At 33.3% G+C, this 19,972-nt stretch overlaps 2 protein-coding genes across 5 annotated transcripts; one reads left to right on the top strand and one right to left on the bottom strand.

Annotated features, from left to right (window-relative positions):
* The first annotated feature begins 7,608 nt into the window (after window positions 1-7,608).
* On the top strand, window positions 7,609-13,256 carry LOC129315450 (probable alpha,alpha-trehalose-phosphate synthase [UDP-forming] 7). Of its 3 annotated transcripts, none has more exons than XM_054959126.1 (4): window positions 7,609-8,418; window positions 9,071-11,083; window positions 11,822-12,095; window positions 12,786-13,256. In XM_054959126.1, the coding sequence occupies exons 2-4, from the start codon at window positions 9,096-9,098 to the stop codon at window positions 13,062-13,064; spliced, it is 2,541 nt and encodes an 846-aa protein (XP_054815101.1). In that variant the 5' UTR covers window positions 7,609-8,418; window positions 9,071-9,095; the 3' UTR covers window positions 13,065-13,256. The 3 variants fall into 3 exon arrangements, with proteins under 3 accessions (XP_054815101.1, XP_054815099.1, XP_054815100.1); XM_054959124.1 differs by having other exon boundaries at window positions 7,610-8,418; window positions 9,058-11,083; XM_054959125.1 differs by having other exon boundaries at window positions 7,610-8,418; window positions 9,053-11,083.
* A 75-nt stretch (window positions 13,257-13,331) lies between these two features.
* Window positions 13,332-14,896, bottom strand: LOC129315451 (uncharacterized). Of its 2 annotated transcripts, XM_054959128.1 has the most exons (4): window positions 14,546-14,896; window positions 14,358-14,437; window positions 13,747-14,120; window positions 13,332-13,638 (listed from the first exon to the last, which is right to left on the bottom strand). In XM_054959128.1, exons 1-4 carry the CDS (start codon window positions 14,678-14,680, stop codon window positions 13,574-13,576), a joined length of 654 nt encoding a protein of 217 aa, XP_054815103.1. In that variant the 5' UTR covers window positions 14,681-14,896; the 3' UTR covers window positions 13,332-13,573. The 2 variants fall into 2 exon arrangements, with proteins under 2 accessions (XP_054815103.1, XP_054815102.1); XM_054959127.1 differs by having other exon boundaries at window positions 13,332-14,120; window positions 14,546-14,888.
* Window positions 14,897-19,972: the final 5,076 nt, after the last annotated feature.

Genomic DNA, 19,972 nt, shown 5'->3' with positions numbered 1-19,972 from the left:
TTAATTAAGAATTTAAAATTATAATTTTTTAAAAACATCCAAACACTTATTGTACATATTAAAATTAATTATAAATTTAAAATTATTTTTTTATAAATACCCAAAAACTCTTTACTTTCAATTTATGATAAGTGAAAAACAATATCATAAATTCACATACACAAAAATTTTAATTAATAAATACAAGGAGTAGAATGAAAAAATTTTTAGAGAAAAACTTGTGTACTTAACTTTACATATTTAATATATTTTATCCAATTAAATTAGTATTGTAAATTTTTTATAGATTATTTATTTTATAATAAATTATCACTATTAATTTTATTAATACATTAAGATTCACTTATTATAATTTAATTGGATATACGTTTATTAATTATATAAAACTAGGTAAGGAAGTCTCACTCTCTTCATTCAAAAATGAAAAGTATTATTTAAGAAATTAAATATTTAAAAATTTAAGGTATTTTTTTATATTTTAAAGTGTAATATTCCATTTTTTTCTTATGCACAACATGTTTTACCACAAGTATACGGGTCAATATATAATATATTAATGCATCAAGGTCGATTCCATGAGAAATCAAGCAAAATAGTGATTAGGCAATAAAGTTTTTATTTTTGTTTACATTAGGCAAAACTGAGTAGAATTGATTAATTAATCAAAATCAAAATTGAATTTAACCTAATTAATTAATTTCAAAACTAATTTTGTTAATTGAGAGTTTTAATAGTCATTAGAGCCTTTCAATCCACTAACAACCTTGTCTTAAATTAATTATGTTATTTATAATACAATTATCTAAAGAGGCGACTTAAACCAAGAACACTCCATAGAGATTACATAGAGCAATTAGGTATATGTCTATCCTAATTACAAATTAGATACTCCTTTCGTTCAAAATTATAAGGTATTTTTAAACCAAATCTCACCTCCAATAAAATAATTACCTACTTTTCAACTTACCCTATTTTTTCACATTTGCCTCTATTAAACACCCTACAATAAATATAAAATCATTATCAATTGGGGTACTTTAAAAAAGAACGTAATGATTACACCTTAAAAAATTAAAAATATTTTACATTTTTTAACATTCAACTCCTAAAAAAATACTTTACATTTTTGAATGGAGGGAGTAAAATTTAATCCCATATTACTCAATTTAATGGTCTACATGAGATTCTCCTTTGTCAAGGAAAAATTCCAACACCTATAATCACATTTAATGTTGGCCAAGTATCAAATATACATTGAAGTACAAGATTGAGCAACTAAAATTAACATTAAGCATAACTAATAAGTAAAGATAAGTCTAATCCGTCAATAAATTCATAATTCCTCTAGGTCTAAGAGATTCAGCCACACATAAGCATGGAAATTGCAAAACTAAAAATACATCAAAATGAAGAAGAAAGGAGAATAAAATCTTAATTGAAGTGATTTGAGACGAAAATCACTAATTTCCCATGAAACTCAAACTTCTCCACCTCATCTATAATGTTTTTCCCTCTTCCATGGTAGTTTGGAGCTGCTGCAGACAAGCAAAGATGAAGACTACCAAGCAAAAATGCTCATAACTCTAAAAATGTCATTTTTTTTGTGAAGCTGTGTGTTTTAGTAACTTATGCTTATGCCGTGGCATAATCAGGTTATGTTGCGGTGTAAATCTCATTGCTAGTGTCAATGAATTATGTTGCAAGGTAATTCAAATATGATGCAGCATAAATTCTACCTTTTCTTCATTTTTGATATTTACTTACACATAGCACTTTAACTCTTAATTTAAATCACCCTACACACTATATAACATCATCAATGTAATTTTATCTTAAGTAATTCATTCATTTCAACAAGATACTATCAATTATCTCTTCTCATACTTAAAAACACTTTTCTTTCCTCAAATAATGGTCTTACTTTCTTTCAAAATTACTTAGATGGCTCCAAATTGAACCCAAAATTTTATAATAACACATGAAAATATTTGGGGTGACCATTTTTTAAAAGTGACCCTAATAAATAAATTATTTTATATTTATTTTAAAGTAAAACAATCTAGTAAATAGGATTAAGTATGAAAAAATAGTGTTAATTTAAAAACAAGTAACTACTTTATTAAGAATGAGATTCATTTAAAAATACTTTACATTTTTAAATAGAGGGAGTATAAATTTTTTTTTCACAAATAATAAATTACTTGTCTTTTGGACCAAAATTAATTAGAGAAAATGTTTGTATTGTGAACTGAAGAGAATAGTAGTCATTTATGATCAATATTTGTGAAGGAGATCCCTACCGTGAATAGAGGATACCAAATTAACGTCTTTGAATAGTGTCAATATTATTTTGTTAATAATAATAATAACAATAATTTATTACATATTAATCAATAAATTAGCAAAAAGTTATCATTTATTAAGAGAAGGAGGCAGGTTCTCGATATGTTGACCTTTGACTATTAATAAAAGCCAAGATCGGAGCTCATGTCATATTAATTTGTACATGTCTAATCTTGTTTTTTCCTACATTCAATTATACATTGTTGTTTTTTATGTTTGAAGTAGGGATGGTATTAAAATATAGCTTTTCGGTGTAAATGAGTTCTCCACATGTAAAAATTATAATATCATTTATAAAAAAGTTTTCAATAAGTTGATCTAAAAAATTATGATTTTTTGTTAATTGCTTCAGATTGTATACATTTACACATTATGCTTTTTGTTTTTATTATTTGCTTTACTCTAATATACATATTTGATCACTCTCAAAAGTATATAGGATTGATATAGTAATAATTCTTGGAATATTTCAAGAACAGAAAAAATAAATTAACTTTATTATTTATATAAACAAATAATAATTAAAAAAAGATATTTAATATTTAATCTCCAAAGTGAAATTTTTGCTGTTTTATGCCTATAGTGCAATTTTTCCTTTTTTATTTTCAAACCAGGGGGGGACGGCACTTTGGCAAATGCGCTGACCAAAAGCAAGTAGTAAATTATATACTCTTCATTCTGACCCTAAAATCACAATAAACACAAATTTTTGAATCACGGGTCTCCATTGCAGATTACAATAATGAGTTAACGACCCCATGTGCTTGTTTAGAATATTGTCTGGGGAGAAATTTACTATTGCAATGTTTTCATAACCTGCAAAATTGTAATATTACATTTTTATTCTATTGTATTATTAATTCATATGTAAAAAATATATAATGGTTTGAAGACGTCCAGTAACTCAATTAACACCATCCCGCGGGTTGGGATCCCGAGTTTCCATTAGCTATGAAAGAAGCTCAATCTTTCGAACCAGAGTCTGTTCCAGAAGATGATGTCTTACCTCATTCGTCTCATTCCTATTTAGATAGTATTTGGGCCAGTGGTTAAGTACCGCCACTCGGATTTAATTTAACTCGACCTGCCTTTTATCCGAAGCACTCTGATCCTTCTTTCTGATGTGTCGTAAACCACACAATTTTCTCCCACATAGTTTGTCGGTCAAACCAATGATTCTCTTTTCAAAGTAATAGAGAGATTCTAGTTAGACTTCTACTTTCCCTACCGAACTTCATTTACACCAATTCAATTTACAAGCCCATAAAAAGAATTGTACCCACATCGATGTACCGATCCTATGACTACCAATTCTCCAACTACTAATTCCCTGAAATGAAAAAAGGATTCTTGTAATTTTATGATTGGGAGTCTACATTGGATATGATATAATTATCTTTAATTCCTTTGTCATGGCATCTTAACTTATAGGGCATTTTATCCCTTTTCTGTCAGTCTATTTTTATGGGAAAATGTATTTATAATAATGCAACGGCTCTTTTCGTACGGATTAAGCTGATCACGTGAGATAATTAGATTACTTACAGTATTAAACTATTAATTAATACATAATTATAAAAAATCATCTGAAATTATAGAGTTATCAGCATGAATAATTCTTCCACTTCTTCTTACCAGTACTGATATACTTAAATATTTAATATGAAAACATAGAGGTTTATCATATCATAGTCTAAATATACAATTGAGAAGATGTCAAAAAGTTATATAAACCAATCCATGTTAGTATGTTATTGCCTTGGAGAGGCATCCTAATGGCTAATAGAATATGGATTATTTAATGCTGTTGTATACATTTGTTTACTTTATTTGAATTATCTTTGATTTAATTAGGATTAATTAAATTGTTTAAGAGTAATTATTTTAAAATTTAGTTTATATTTGATGATGCAAAAAAAATATCATACTGTTTTTAAAGATAGTATATTTTAATAGGAGATTAGAGTTCTATAAACAAAGCTATATATATAGGTTTATTAATTTCTTAATTTCGAGGGAGTATTTTTGTTACTTTCCCTCCTTTATCACTCCTTCGTCACCTTCACTTGTTGCACGTCGCATCCCAAGCATCTTCGATCGCAAGAACCGGTCAACATCATTGATGAATTTAGCGACGGGCGTCAACGTATGTTCTATCTTTGATGTCCATACTCGCATTTTGGACTTCTCATGTAATGTCCAGCAAGTGCCTAGTAACAACGAGGAAGCACTTTCGGATGCTGTAGCTAACCAACCCATGGTCAATGGCAGATGTAGGACCCTCAGCCGGTGGGGGCCTATTTTTTTATAAAAATAATAAAAATTATTTCATATAATTATATGATTTTTTATCAGAAAAATTATATAAAATTAATAATTAGGCTGGATAGAAAAATAATTGTATTAAATTTATCCTAATTTATTATTTAAAAAATTTTAGTTGTCAGATAAAAATTTGTTACTTCTGTTATTGATAATTCTCCAAAAGTAATTTCATTATTCTGCTCAAAATTCATAAACCTAATTCAAAAACATGCCTTGACGTGAAAAATAATATGAATGTATAAAAATAATAAATAGGATCATAAATTTAAAAATATATTTTAAACATATGTGCATAAAAAATAAATGATTGTTTTTTTTTTATGAAACAAAGCTCAAAAATTACTCAATATTGCACACTGTATGACAATCCTGGGCAATTACATGCAAAAGCCAATCAGATGAACAAAAAGGCAGAAACCAACAAAATCCCTCCCCCCTTCAATGCTTCTTCTTTCGCCACAGCATTTGCTACTTCTTTTCGATCTCTACTACACCACACAATATCAGTATCCGATCACAATCCAACATCTGCTAAAAAAAATATAAAAATGCTTTTATTTTGTTATAATATTTTTTTATTAGTTTTTTATTTTCCTTTTCTAATTCCCACTTACCTTTGAGCACCATTGTTGCCATCCCCCAAATTGCATTTCTCTACAATAACGAAGAAAATACATCCTCTTTATTTCTACAACACTTACAAGATTTCTTGGAAACATCCTCTTTGTTTCCATGGCTATATATGTTAGTTCCTTTTCAAATTTTCACCTTTGTCTGCTGTTTTGAAAACAGAGCTAAATAAGGTATAGGGTCTTTTAAATAAAAAAAAAATGCCCATCTCTCCCCCCAGTTAGACCAATCATACTAAACTAGCATAAAACTAGCATTAAAATGATGTATATGAACTAAAGATTGTCACCAAACACCAGTGTTTTACTATTCCACCAATTGATTTGACAATAAGAATGGTCTATGTTTCTTCAAATGCCATCTCCACTTCATGTTCTTCAAATACCATTGTCATATTCTCTGTCTCTATTGCTTTCTTAAATCTCTCAAGTTTTAACTGGGCTTATGTAGTGGGTGTGGAATTATGGGATGAGGAGGGGCAATGATGCGTGTATCAATACCACATACACGATGTTTAGAAAATTTGAGGAGGGCATCTATCCACCCTAAGATCAACGTTGGGTTACCACTACATATGATTATTAGTATTGAAGTTAGTGGGTCAACTTTTTGATTTTATGGAAGTAGAATTTTTGCAAGAGATTGTGGAACTGAACTTGACCGTACTATTATTATAGTTGGTTGTGGTGTAGCTGATGATGGTACTAAATATTAGCTAGTAAAGAACTCTTGGGACACTTCATGGGTTGAGGATGGGTTCGTAAGAATGAAGCTAGGCATTGATATTTAAGAAGGTTTGTGTGGCATTGCCATAGATGCCTCATATCCAATTGCTCATGAAGTCACATTAGAAACCCACCGTTGCTTGATTTCTTCTCCCTGTTTTTTTCACTTCTTTGTTTTGGCTATTATATCAATGTAAAAATATATCATCTTTCAATATTTCAATGTTATATGATGAGGAGTTTTGTTTTCTATATCAATTAAATAGCATAGACAAACTCAATGTTTTTACGCGATGAAAAAGAAAATTTTAATTTCAAATTAAAAACTTGACATAATGAATGAGCGAGCGGAATAAAAATATGTGCACAATCAATAGTCCATTAATTTAATATTTTACTCATATTTTTTGATTCTATTTATAAATCACTTTTAATATATTTCATCGGAACCAAAAAAAATTTAAATATCATTAACTCTGTCTTAAAATTTAATAAATTTTTACTTCTATCTTCAATAAAGATAAAAATAATTATTCTTAATAATTTTTTTCTAGCATTTAATAAGGGCACAAAAATAAATATGAACATATAAAATATTAAAGTGCCTTATAAATAGAATTTTAAAATTGATAGTCTCTTTCTACCTTATAAATGGGATTAGATGAGCATACAATAGAATATGGGACATGTACTTTTTCTTCCCTAAGAGAAAGGAGTGAGTGAGTGTGTTTAACTTGTTTCATTTTTTTTATTGCTCATAAGTGTCTTTTTATTGTAGGTAATTATATTCGAGCCACAGCTAGATACTAAATGTGGATATTTCTTTTAGTGAAAATTCAAAACTCAGCTTACTATATTGTGAGAAACTAACTCATTCCGTTAGACTAAACTCTCATTAATAAATTGTTCCATTTTGTTGGAGTATAGTCTACCCTTGATAAATTGGATCATATAACCATAAATCTAAAACAAATAGTAAATAATTAAAGTTGGGTACATTATCTGAATAATTTAGAGTTATACGTCGTTAGCGGTTACTACATTTTTAGGGGGGTGGGGGGCGATTTTAATTTTGTTTTTCAAAAAGCATGTATCAGCCCATACACCGATAGTGAGATAAATGGGTGAACTAGCTCCTGCGTTTGTGAAAAGAGCTCACATCAATTCCTCCCCCTTTCTCACTCAAAAAGCACCGTGTATTTATTGTAAAGATAAATTTCGAATTCGTCATTGTAATCTGGGATCTCCATGCAACAGAAGAGAAATTTTTTTAATTGCTTACATGCATTTTTTATTAAAAATAATCTTAATCTTATTTGAAAGATATGTTTAAATACAAATGTCGGACACTTCTCTTAGTAAGAATTGAAATCTTGATGAGTCACATCATAAGAGATTAATTATTTCTGTTAGATTCAACTCTTGTAGCCAACAAAAAAGAGGATTTATTGACCAAAAAACATTTCTATACTTTAGAAACCTTCACATTGGAATAAAAATATAAAAATATGTGCTGGAATGTTGTATACAACACTTCTGCTTGATCCAGAAAAATTAGAGCAGATCTGCACTTGGTAATTGAAAATTCACGCACACATATATCAATGAGGTTTGAATCCTCAACCTCAGGCGGAATGACATTGCAGACGTAAGTTCGCATCAAGTATGAAAATTTCGCGCCGGTAATCTAATGCTTCTGCAGTGCCTTCTGTCTTTGTTTTTTGTTTTGGAACTCTTGACATCGTATGGACGCTTGTCATGTCTGCATTGTGGGGTCGAAGACAACGCACCAATTTTGTGCGTGTCAGAATTTCAGCAGGGGCGTGTGGGGCACGTGGTAAATCCCCTCGGGTGGTGCCAGCTGGCAGTAAAGTTGGCGGGGGACCTTATCCATTTTTTCTTATAAACAAAAGTACTGATTAGCCTCTGCCTCCCATTTTGTTGCTCCCTCTTCAGTCTCCATGCCTCTTGCAGACCATTTTACCCTTATCATTCATCTTAATGACAACACTGCCATGCCACGTGAACAAACATGTGCAGCATTTAGCTGCCATTGGTTGTTGGCGGTCACGTAATTAGGACCGTTACTGTAAAGTCGGTACTGTACGAAACTGGAGATAAGGTTCGCGGTTGAGCGATTAACTTTTTTATTCTCAATTAATCACTCAAAATATTAATGGTTATCTGTAAAATTATCTGAATATTAACAGTGCTTTCCTATTTCACATTTCACGCCGTATTATTTTGAGGAAGCAGAAGCTGGAAAGGGAAGATCTTGTACATAAGGAAACCCTAGAATTTTCTGGTTATTTGTAATTTGTAATTTTCCATAAATTCGGCTACAACTTGCTACTCTATCAATAAGGATTGCTTTGCCGTTGCTTCAATCGTTAAGGTCAGTGTCAATTGCCAATATCGTTCTTGCCTAATCCCGATTTCTTTTCCGCAATACTAGGTTTTGAGATTGGCTCAATTTTCGTGCCCCTTTGATATTGGGGTTGGTATTTCAGTGCCTCAATTCTGTGAACATGATGTTGGTTGGAAAGAAACAGTATATACATATATTTTGTATCATCGTTCCTGCAATAATGGCTTCAGAATTGCCATTATTCATACTATCGTTAGGATCACAAGACTTTCGTTTGTATAATGCTTTTGTAAAGAGGTTGGTTTCTATGCTTCAGAATTGCCATTATTCATACTATCGTTAGGTTTCACATGTGGGGTGGACAAAGGGATTTGGGGCTTTCAAATACAGTAAACCTATACTATTGGTTACCATATATGTCTCAGCATTGTGGTAAAATGACAATTGTTTTCTGTTCTGCTTGCCCTGTCGTCCCTACCTCGTAGAAGAAAATGACAAAAACAATTACTGTGCTTGAGTAATTCTCAGTCAATTTTGTTCTACTATGGTGATATTGAGTATTCATAAGTAGCTTATGAATGTGGTGATATTATCTCTTCCAGATTAATGGCCTTTTCTCTCTCTTTCTCTTTCTCTTTTTCTTTTTCTTTTTAATGTGCAGAGCAGATTAGTTTTGTAGGAGTAATTTTTAGAAGAGCGTAAAGATGATGTCAAGATCGTATGCAAATCTTTTGGATTTGGCTTCAGGGAATTTCCCAGCAATGGGTAGGGAGTTTAAAGAAAGAAAGCGGCTGCCAAGAGTTATGAGTGTCCCTGGGATAATTTCAGAACTTGATGATGATCAGGCACATAGTGTTTCTTCTGATAATCCATCAACTGTTTCTACAGATAGGATCATCATTGTAGCTAACCGGCTTCCTTTGAAAGCAAAACACAAGCAGGACAATAAGGGGTGGAGTTTCAGTTGGAATGAAGATTCGTTGCTTCTACAGCTTAAAGACGGGTTTCATGAAGATATGGAAGTTCTTTATGTTGGGTCATTGGGGGTTGACGTTGATCCAGCTGAACAAGATGATGTGTCACAGTATTTATTGGATAAATTCAATTGTGTCCCTACTTTTCTGCCCCCTGATGTTTTGACTAAATTTTATGATGGTTTCTGCAAAAGGCAGTTATGGCCATTGTTTCATTACATGTTACCTTTTTCAACTGATAAAAACCACCGGTTTGATCGCTCTCTGTGGGAAGCCTATGTGATGGCAAATAAGATATTTTTTCAGAAGGTAGTTGAGGTAATAAACCCAGAGGATGATTATATTTGGATTCATGATTATCATTTGATGGTGCTGCCAACTTTTATAAGAAGGCGCTTTAACAGGGTGAAAATGGGATTTTTTCTGCATAGCCCGTTTCCATCTTCAGAAATATATAGGACTCTTCCTGTCAGGGAAGAGATACTTAAAGCTTTACTAAATTCTGATATCATTGGTTTCCACACCTTTGACTATGCTCGTCATTTTTTGTCCTGTTGCAGCCGCATGTTGGGGCTGGAGTATCAGTCAAAGAGGGGGTATTTAGGATTGGAATATTATGGAAGGACGATAAGTATTAAGATTATGCCTGTTGGGGTTCACATGGGTCGTATTAAAATAGTCATGAGAATGGCAGATGAAAAGTCTAAAATAAAGGAGCTGAAACAGCAATTTGAAGGGAAAACGGTCTTGCTTGGGGTTGATGATATGGACATTTTTAAAGGTATTGATTTGAAGATTTTGGCTATGGAGCAGATGCTCAGTCAACATCCTAAGTGGCAAGGCAGGGCTGTTTTGGTCCAGATAGTAAGTCCTGCCAGGGGTAATGGGATACATCTAGAGGGCATACGGGATGAAATCCAAGAAAGCTGCAGCAGGATCAACAGGATATTTGGGCGTCCTGGTTATGAACCTATTGTCTTTATAGATAGACCGGTTTCAGTTGCAGAAAAAGCTGCTTATTATAGCATTGCCGAATGTGTTGTTGTCACAGCTGTAAGAGATGGGATGAACCTAACTCCTTATGAATATATTGCTTGTAGACAGGAAATGTCTGGTTTTGAATCATGCACTAATTCCAATGGCTCAAAGAGCATGCTAGTGATATCAGAATTTATTGGGTGTTCTCCATCACTTAGCGGGGCTATCCGTGTGAATCCGTGGAATGTTGAAGCAACTGCGGAGGCAATGAATGAGGCCATCTCAATGGCTGATGGAGAGAAGCAGTTGCGGCATGAAAAGCATCATCGGTATGTTATCACTCATGATGTGGCTTATTGGTCTCGTAGTTTCTTGCATGATATGGAGAGGGCTTGCTTGGACCTTCTGAGGAAAAGATGTTGGGGAATAGGTCTTAGCTTTGGATTCAGAGTTGTGGCCCTTGATCCTAATTTTAGAAAGCTCTCAATTGATGCTATGGTTTCAGCTTACAAGAGTGCAGAGAGTAGGGCCATTTTGTTGGACTATGATGGCACTGTTATGCCACAGAACTCTATTAATAAGAGTCCAAGTCCAGAGGTCATCTCTATTTTGAACACACTCAGTGCAGACTCCAAAAATGTAGTTTTCATTGTTAGTGGGAGGGGGAGGGATAGCTTAAGTAACTGGTTTACTCCCTGCAAAAAACTTGGAATTGCTGCGGAACATGGATACTTCTTGAGGTGTGCTTTCTCTCTCTCTCTCTCTCTCTCTGTGCATCCTCAGCCGCACTTAGGGTTATGGACGCTTCAGCCGAAGCTTGTATATTCTTTGGCTTATACTTAAAGTGTTATCCTTTCTTGGTTTTGCCTTGCATTAATTTTCCTCAGATTATTTATTAAAGTTATACTGGAGATTTGGGATATTTGTTTCATTTTTGCATGGAATATGTTTTTTCTTCATAATTCACAATAATTTCCTTCTAATGCACTAAATTTAATGAGAATTGTATGGGGCGTCAAATGTGCTTTTCATGTTCAGTCTGATAGGATACAATTTGATGTAATCTAATTTGAATAAAATTTGCCTTTGTCCTATGCAAATGTTTTTATTTAGCCATCCTTCGAGGTGAATTTTTAAAATAATATACAATATGACGTAGTTATGATGATTTGAGGCAACTCATTTGTCATAGATATATCTTGTCTACAATCACGGTGCAGTGGCAAAAATTGGTAGTTTTTGAATAGTATGTTCTGTCATGGACTTTTATAGCTGAAATTTGATGCGCAGTAATTTCCTAATATAGTTATGTACTCAAAGGCTCCTAGAAGTTGGGCATTTTCATCTTCCTCTTCTTACACTTTGCTAACATGTACTTTCTCACGCTGCATCTTGTTCATTGTTCCTTATTTTAGTTCTGTTCCATAATCTCTACTCATATTGTGTCCTTCTAAAGACAAATTTGAACATCTTTTCAGGTGGTCTCAGAGTGAAGAATGGGAAATTTGTGGAAAGAGCTCTGATTTTGGCTGGATGCAGATTGCTGAACCTGTAATGAAACTATATACAGAGGCAACTGATGGTTCTGGCATTGAAAAAAAGGAAAGTGCTTTGGTATGGCAATACCGGGATGCTGACCTTGGTTTTGGATCTTCTCAGGCCAAGGAAATGTTAGATCATCTTGAAAGTGTTTTGGCCAATGAGCCTGTTGCTGTGAAGAGTGGTCAGTTCATTGTGGAAGTAAAGCCTCAGGTATTTAGCTAAGAGATTCAATTCAGTATTTGCTAAAATCTCTGCATAGATATGTGAAAAGATAGATGAAATAGCTTTAAGTTCCGTTTAGAGATGGACAAAACTGTTCTGGATGGATTTTAACCTCTTATTGCATGCAATATGCTGGAGGCATAAGTATCAAGCCTTGCTTCATCGGATTATGATTAGACTGTTATTTAACATACTTTGCTATACATCGATTTCTTTGGGTTGATAGCTTCCATCTCATAATAGTAGAGTTTATTACCCCTTAAATTCCTTTGAAATTTCACGTATCATTTAAGCACTGTCAGGCTCTGGAGTTTTAAAGCTTTAGGATAATTTATTTCCTGTTGTTTTACAATCATCTAAATGGCTGTGTTTAAAAGTTTTATGATCTGGCTAAAATCATCAATCTAATCTAAATAAATGGTTAGATATGACAGAATGTGTTCTTGCAAACTTAGGAATTGAGGAAAAACTAAATTTTATGTAATTATCATTCTAGTTTAATCTACAAACAAGTTATGATAAAAGAAAATTCTGATCGTGGGCTTTTCCATTAAACTGCGGCTAGTAAAAAGTGTTTTCTGGAGCAACCTGGTTGTTGAAGTTTTCAATTTAACATTGAAATCCTACTGGCACCCCTGCTTGGAAGGATCATCTGAGGTATCTGTCTTTGATTTGCAGGATGTGAGCAAGGGCTTAGTTGCAGAAAAGATCTTTTCATCAATGGCTGTACAAGGGAAACGGGCTGACTTTGTACTATGCGTTGGTGATGACAGATCAGATGAAGATATGTTCGAAATAATTAGTAGTGCCGTCTCTAGAAATATTCTTTCGGCCAATTGTTCCGTATTCGCTTGCACAGTTGGACAAAAACCGAGCAAAGCTAAGTATTATTTGGATGATACGATTGAAGTCATTAGCATGCTAGAATCTTTAGCTGAAGAATCTGATTCTGCTTAGAACAAAGCGGGGATTCCTCTTGCATGAGGTTTTCTTGGGTTAGGTGATCTTTACTTTTCCTCACTGTGGAATGTAATTTGCAAGATGAAGCGTTTTACAGGGGGACGTAGGCAGATTTTTTTTCCATAGAATTTCCTTAATTCTTCTCTCTTCGTCTGATAATATATTATATAATTTTTGAAACGTCCATTATTTTCTTGTTCCATCAATGTTTAGTTCCAGATGAGCAGAGAGATGTTTAAAGGGATTTTCAAATTATACAGAAAATGAAGAAAATGTGGAAACTATTGATTAGCAACGTTGTCGGAATCTACTCTAGGAGCGTATGTAAGATACATTATTCTCTGCGAGAAAGAATGTAAAACAAGAATCTCCACTACCATACTGACTTACTGTTCGGAATCTATAGTGTTATTGGCTCCCTCGCAAAGCCTAGGCTACAAAGAAAGGCAAGAAATTAACACAGATCTGACAGATTACTGATCACTGGGTCTTCAATATGCTTCATTTTACCGTGTTCCATTGCCCATTTCGAGAGCTTCTCCCGTGGCTCTAAAAATTGATAGAAGCTCACCTGCAATTAGTAGGTAACTGGGTCTCATCATAGCCATATTGTCGTTGAAGGACGACGGGTGATCCCTTGTCTCCTCACAAATCACAAACCTACAAACCGGGCACTGACCTTTGCTCCGTACCCATGGGACTATACAGTCCTCATGAAACACATGTTTGCATGGTGTAAGCATCACCTCCTCTCGGGGTTCAAAATCTTCCAGGCAAATCGCACACCTCTTGCGACGTTCATGCTTTTCCCTCTCTCTCTCTTTTAAAGCATTCACGACACTGTCTTTATAACATAAACTTACTCTCTTTGGTAAAATCTTTGGGGGCTGGTATATTTCTTTCTTAAGATTGCTCAAAACTGCTGATCTGGGATTTTCTACTGCTCTTGGTGGTGACTGCGGCACAATCTCTCCGATCATGGGGTTCAGCCCCCTTCTTATGCTGCCATTGAGTCCGTTATTTGGTTGTCTGCGATGTGGTTGTGTTGGAAAACTGCGAAGAGTCCCAAAATGGGCAAATCAGCCAGGGTATTACTTTATCCCTAAATAGCTAACTCCTGTTCTGACAGGAAAAATAAGAGGTTATGGAACAAGGCAAAATACAGAATTCGCAGAGAACTTTTCCAAGCGCAAGTGCTTCCATATAAAATGGTAATCATGGACATAAATATTCGGACACCAGCTTTCAAAACGAGTTTACTAGTTTGGGAAATGGTGAATTAGTGGTTACCTGGATGTGCCGTTGAGTCCAGAATGTGTTCTGTCATCCATCAACCTCGGGGGATCTTGCGCCCCTGAAATCCTGTCATCCTGGTAATATAAGCCAGATAATATTTTATCATCCTCAAAAAAAAAAAAAAAAAATCTTCCGTTTACGTTATGCTAAATACCTCAGTTTTTGGATGAGAATATACTTACAGGAGTAGGTTGGATAGAAAGAGATGGGTAAAATGCAGGCGTCTCATGGTAGCCACCATGGTTATCAAAGGCTCTTGCAACGCCAAATCGCCGAGCACCAGGTAAAGGTGAGAAATTGTTTGAATTTCTGTTCATGATTTCACGATTTCACTTTCCTCTTCATCATCTGAGTTTACTCTGGTACTTTCCTTCCTTGGAGGTATTTATAGCTTGTTTTCCGACTTGTATTTCTGGCTGCATACCCTTTAGATGTGGCTGAGAATATATCCTTCATGATTTCTCCTTTTCTCTAGCTGAGGTCCTCTGTTTTCTATTCTTATCCAGAGTCTGATTCTTCGCTGTGACACAGTTAAGAAGCGAATGCAATTACGAAAGAATCAAATTCTTGGAGTGCAGGCGGCTGTTTTAGCTTCAATACTTTCCAGATGGCCGCATGACAAATATGCGTGACTGGACCCCACTTAAACCTTTCAAACTCTGTAACCACTTTAGCATTTGGGTGCATCATAATTCATACATCACGTGTGAGTAGCGTGTTCTTTTTTTTATTTTTTTTTTTTGGGGATTACAATCGGGGAGCGTGTTCTTTTCTTTAGGGACGGGAATAGTTTGAGGGATAAGGGAATAGGGTTCTTCTACTAAAAACTAAAGTCTGCTAATCAAATAAGATAAGTGCGCAAATAATCTTGCAAGCTTGTGACATGTAAGTTGTAGGAGGTCGAGTTTCGTCTCATTTGTAATCTCATGCCCTTAATGGAAGGGAGAATTTTATACCAGCACCATGGATATGATTTAATAAAAAATCAGGATCAAATAAATATGAAAATACACTAGAGACTGTTGGAATTTAAATAAAAATAATTTTGTAAGGCAAATAATTAAAATGACCTTAATAGAAATAAATATGATTTATTAAATATGTAACATGATTTGTTAAATTTTTTATATTAGTTGCTAAATCTATAATATTATTTGTGAATTTGTTAGGTCCCACTTAAATCTGAAACCTGTTGAATCATTATCTTAACTTATGCTTGTTAAAAACATCACATTGCTTATTAATTCTCTTATTTTACTTGATAAATTTATTATTTTGCTTGTTAATTATTTAAGTTGCGTTAAATACGCTATGCCTTTTAAATTATTAATTTAATTTATAAAATCTATTATATTACTTGATGCCACAAGTAATAATTTAACATGCCATGTTAACTTACTAACTTGAAAAATGTATTTTGGATTTAGCAAATAATGTGAAAAATGTAATAAGTCATGTTAAATAGTAATTTACATTCTTTTTCTTCATTTCTATTAAAAACATTTTAGTAATTTGTCTCACAAAAATTTATTTGGTCTTGATTTTTAAATCACGTCCATCCATGTTTCAAACAGGAAATTGTCCCTAGAAAAACAAAAAAAAAAACCCTGTCCACTTTCGTTCACTCCTCGCACTTGATAATGGTTTGATAATGGGGGTAGCTCGACGACAGATTGTCGTGGCTCCTCTCCACTATTAATGGGATTAGAATTTGATAGTAATAGTAAGCCACTGGCTCCTGCGTTTTATCTTTCCTTGTGATTCAAAAATGCTCTCAATGTCAGTTTTTCTCATAGGCAGTTCATCATAACCGTTCTTCTCATGTAGCTTGTAGAAATGGATCAGGTGGAGCACCACTAATCAAATCAGCAAGAAAACTAGCTCCATTTCAAAAATTTTCACAATAACAAAATACAATTAAAATCCAACTATGATGTATGTGAAGCACTAATTTATAATTTATAAAATATAATATAAGATTTTATCAAAAAGAGTCATCACCATGTACTTCCTTTATCCAAAAAATAAGAAGGGCCCTTACTGGCCAGTTAGAGGTGTAGGATCAACTATAATATCTGAGTTTTTAGAATCTTATAGTCCAACTCCCATAACTTCTTGCTTATTCTAATGGTGCTCCAAAATTAATCTAACACATATGCTAATAATTCTCTTGCCACTATGCATATTTATAATTTCTCTAGGCTTTATTATTGTAAAATTTAATAATCCTAGGTCCACCAATTTCCTCTTTCAATAATTCTTACAAGCATTATAAGAACCTTTACGATTAATTAAATTATATGGCTAATATCTAAGCAAAATTAATAATTTTCACATTTAGTTTCTTCACCACAGTTTCAGCTTCACTTAATAAGAAAAGAGAGTGTCTAATATTAGCTAAAACAACACCTAAATCTTCCTACAAGTCTTATGATAGAACCATTGAAGAATAGAGCATCAACCTCAGCCAGTGAAAGGGAAAAGGAAGGATTCACGTCACTATTGGAATTGAAGGAGTAGGAGGAAGAATCAGTATATTACCTCTATCAAAGTGTAATGATAGCTACTATGCACCGAGATCTCAAACCAAATAAAGAAGAGTGTCAATGCTTCAACTCAGCACTGACATCCCTGTAACTGAGAAGAACGACAAAACCGTATCTTCCTCTTCTACCATGACAGATGAACGAAGATAAAGGAGAGGATGAAGGTGACAGCAACGATATAAGCCCAGTGATAGACTCTCGATGACACAAAATAGCACAATAACAATGGAAAAATATTAGCAATCCAACTCACAGTGGCTGGCATGAGAATGATGAGGTCGACAGTGACGATGATGATAGTAAATGAAGCAACAGCCACACAAAAACTCCCAACTATCAACCAAGTAAGGATGTAGGCAAGAGTTTCATCGGCTAGAATAAAGGAGAAGAAAATAAAATAGAAACCACAAGTTGTTGGATCAATGTTGGACAAAATAGCGACAAACACATCAGCAAAGGTTGTAATCGAAAAGGACGAAGGAAAAGGTGCAGGAGAAGGATCAAATAATAACTGTATCAGAGTTGCTTCTCTCTCCCTCTCTCTCCATCTCTCTCTGTACAAATAATGTTGCCATATTTTTAGAGCAAAAATAATTGATGCCATTTCTAAATCATGGGTTGGATAATTTTGTTCATGTTTCTTAAGTTTCCTGGATGCGTATGCAATTACTTTCCCATTTTGCATTAAAACACAACCAAGACCAACCTGTGAAGTATCATAATAGACTACATATTCACCTGTCCCATTCCAAAATTGGCCATGGATCACAGTGTTTGGAAATATATGTTGGTTGCTATGGGTGCATAAATGCCAAGATATTTTTGAAAGAACTAACCATCTTCGTAGTGACAATATCACTGTGTGTAAAATTAAAAGAAACTAGTAGAGGAAAGAGATTTTGGCTTCCTTACACTAAAGTGCAATAAAGAAGCAAATTTTGACCACAAATTGATGGCTTCAGTGCAAGGTGCAACACGAGTGAACGTGGACGCATCTGGTATTCATTTCAACAATACAACATGTGGGGGATTAGCAAGAAACTATAAGGGCGATTGGCTTGGTGGCTTTTCATGTAGCTTGGGTAACTTTCCAATTACGATTGTTGAGATTAAAGCCATTAAATATGGCTTACAACTTTGTACGGAACTACACCTAGAAAAGATTGCCATATTCTTTGACTTATTGGAGGCAATTAACTACATATATAAAGGAGTCAACAAAGCTCATCCACTCCTTGAGGACATTCTTGAGGTGTAGGAGATTCTATTTGCTCATAAGGAAAATGAACTTTTGTAAGCTCCTCATGAGCAAATGTCTTATGCAGATTATTTGGCCAAAATGGCTTAAAGCTCATCCACTGAATTAGTTTTTCTTAAGGATATTCCTAATGGTTGTGAACCATTGCTTTTGGCTGACAATGGTGGGGGTTTATCCCACTAATTGCTAATATACTAGCACTAGGCGACCTTCTCTTCCAGCTTTGGATAGCCTAATTGATGATTAACAAAAAAAAGAAAAATGCTCTCTATGCCATCCATAAGAAGATTTAGGGCATGGTTAAGAGATGGGGAGTTCAAGAAGGTCTTAAAGCTTAAAGCTTTACCATAAGTAACTTGACTTTTCCCTTCAAATTTTCTTGAATCGCCCAGGGATAAAATTCTTGAGTTCACGATCTAATTAAGGCAAATTTATTTAATATGCTAATTGTTCTGTATGAGTAATATTGGGGATTTGGTCCATCATATCTTGGATTGGGTTGATATTTATTTGATGATGAAACTTTATGATGTAAACTAGAGTCCTATGTATCTTGTTAACTTTGTGAGTGGGCAATCTATGGAGTCTCAACTTTTAATATTACTCTATTCATAATAGCATCTCTAAAAAGAGAACACCAACAAGAAGTTTTAGCTTGTGTAGAATAACATAGTTTCAGCATGAGATTGAAATTTTGAACTTGATTACATGTAAATCTTTAAAAAAAGAAATGAAAACCTTTGAATCAATATTTATCTTATATTATTATTGGTGGTTATATTTTCTCCATTCAATTTAATAATATAATATATAAAATGTCTTGACATATGTACATAAGAACAAATCAAATTCTAAAGAAAATGACCTGTTATTTACAAAAGTTGCATTATATATAGTTATACTTATAAAATATTAATAACCTTTTTTTTAAAAAAATATATCAGTTTTTTTACCAACTATTAATAACCTTTTTTAGAAAAATATAGGATAAATATGTAAATTTATTCAGAAACTTTTCCTCCAGGAATGCCCAATATACTCAACTTTTTTTAGAGTAATATTGTCCTAAAACTCTCCAAAACAGTGCAATATTACTTGCTATCAAAATTGATTATTTTGTTTGATCAAACTTGACATGTGGCTATCACATTGCATTTTTTAAAAATTAAAAAAAATCATAAAAGTGTAAATTTATCTTGAAACTTTTCCTTCAGAGGTGTATACTATTCTCAACTTTTTTGGGGAGCAATGTTGCCTTACTGTTCAAGTTGACCATTTTGTTTAACTTCACTTGTCACATGACATTTTTAAAAAATTAAAAAAATAAAAATAGCTATGCTTTGTTCTCATCAGCTTCTTCTTTTTCATCCACAATACTAAAAACACAAAATAACTCAAAACACTAAGATAAAAAATCAAGTTCAGATTTTCAATATGAAAAAACAATCGAACACAGATTTTCAAAATAAAAAAAAATTAAAGACAAGGGGCAAAGAGGAAGAAAATAGAAAACACAACTCAAGAACTCAACAATTCAAGAGCAATTCAAAATATCTAAAAAAACAAGAACAAAAAATTAACAACTTAGATTGACCAATGCCAAGCAGAGAGAAGTAAACATTGTCAGATCGACAACAAGAATCTCTACAAAACTAAGCACTTTTAATAAAAACTCAGAACTTCCAATTCTAATAGTAACAATTTTCAAACATGTAAAGCAAAAACATTAGAAATCTCATGCAAGAAGCTCTGGCTCTTCACTGGCCTTGGGTTTCTCATGAGCATCATTGACTGTGAAGGAGGGA

Source organism: Prosopis cineraria, unplaced genomic scaffold (genome assembly GCF_029017545.1).
Source record: "Prosopis cineraria cultivar Desert tree isolate PC_DT_omini unplaced genomic scaffold, ASM2901754v1 PC7, whole genome shotgun sequence".
Classification (NCBI taxonomy): Eukaryota; Viridiplantae; Streptophyta; class Magnoliopsida; order Fabales; family Fabaceae; genus Prosopis; species Prosopis cineraria.
The sequence above is the reverse complement of the archived record's forward strand: the minus strand, read 5'-3'. Positions and strand labels throughout refer to the sequence as shown.

Excerpts from the sequence above, each read along its gene's own strand:
- LOC129315450 (XM_054959126.1), top strand. The coding sequence starts at position 9,096 with ATGATGTCAAGATCGTATGCAAATCTTTTGGATTTGGCTTCAGGGAAT. Across the intron at positions 11,084-11,821 it reads GAACATGGATACTTCTTGAG|GTGGTCTCAGAGTGAAGAAT; the intron begins GTGTGCTTTCTC and ends ACATCTTTTCAG. Across the intron at positions 12,096-12,785 it reads TTGTGGAAGTAAAGCCTCAG|GATGTGAGCAAGGGCTTAGT; the intron begins GTATTTAGCTAA and ends TTTGATTTGCAG.
- LOC129315451 (XM_054959127.1), bottom strand. The coding sequence starts at position 14,680 with ATGAACAGAAATTCAAACAATTTCTCACCTTTACCTGGTGCTCGGCGA. Across the intron at positions 14,438-14,545 it reads TTTCTATCCAACCTACTCCT|GATGACAGGATTTCAGGGGC; the intron begins GTAAGTATATTC and ends TTATATTACCAG. Across the intron at positions 14,121-14,357 it reads GGACTCAACGGCACATCCAG|TTTTCCAACACAACCACATC; the intron begins GTAACCACTAAT and ends GACTCTTCGCAG.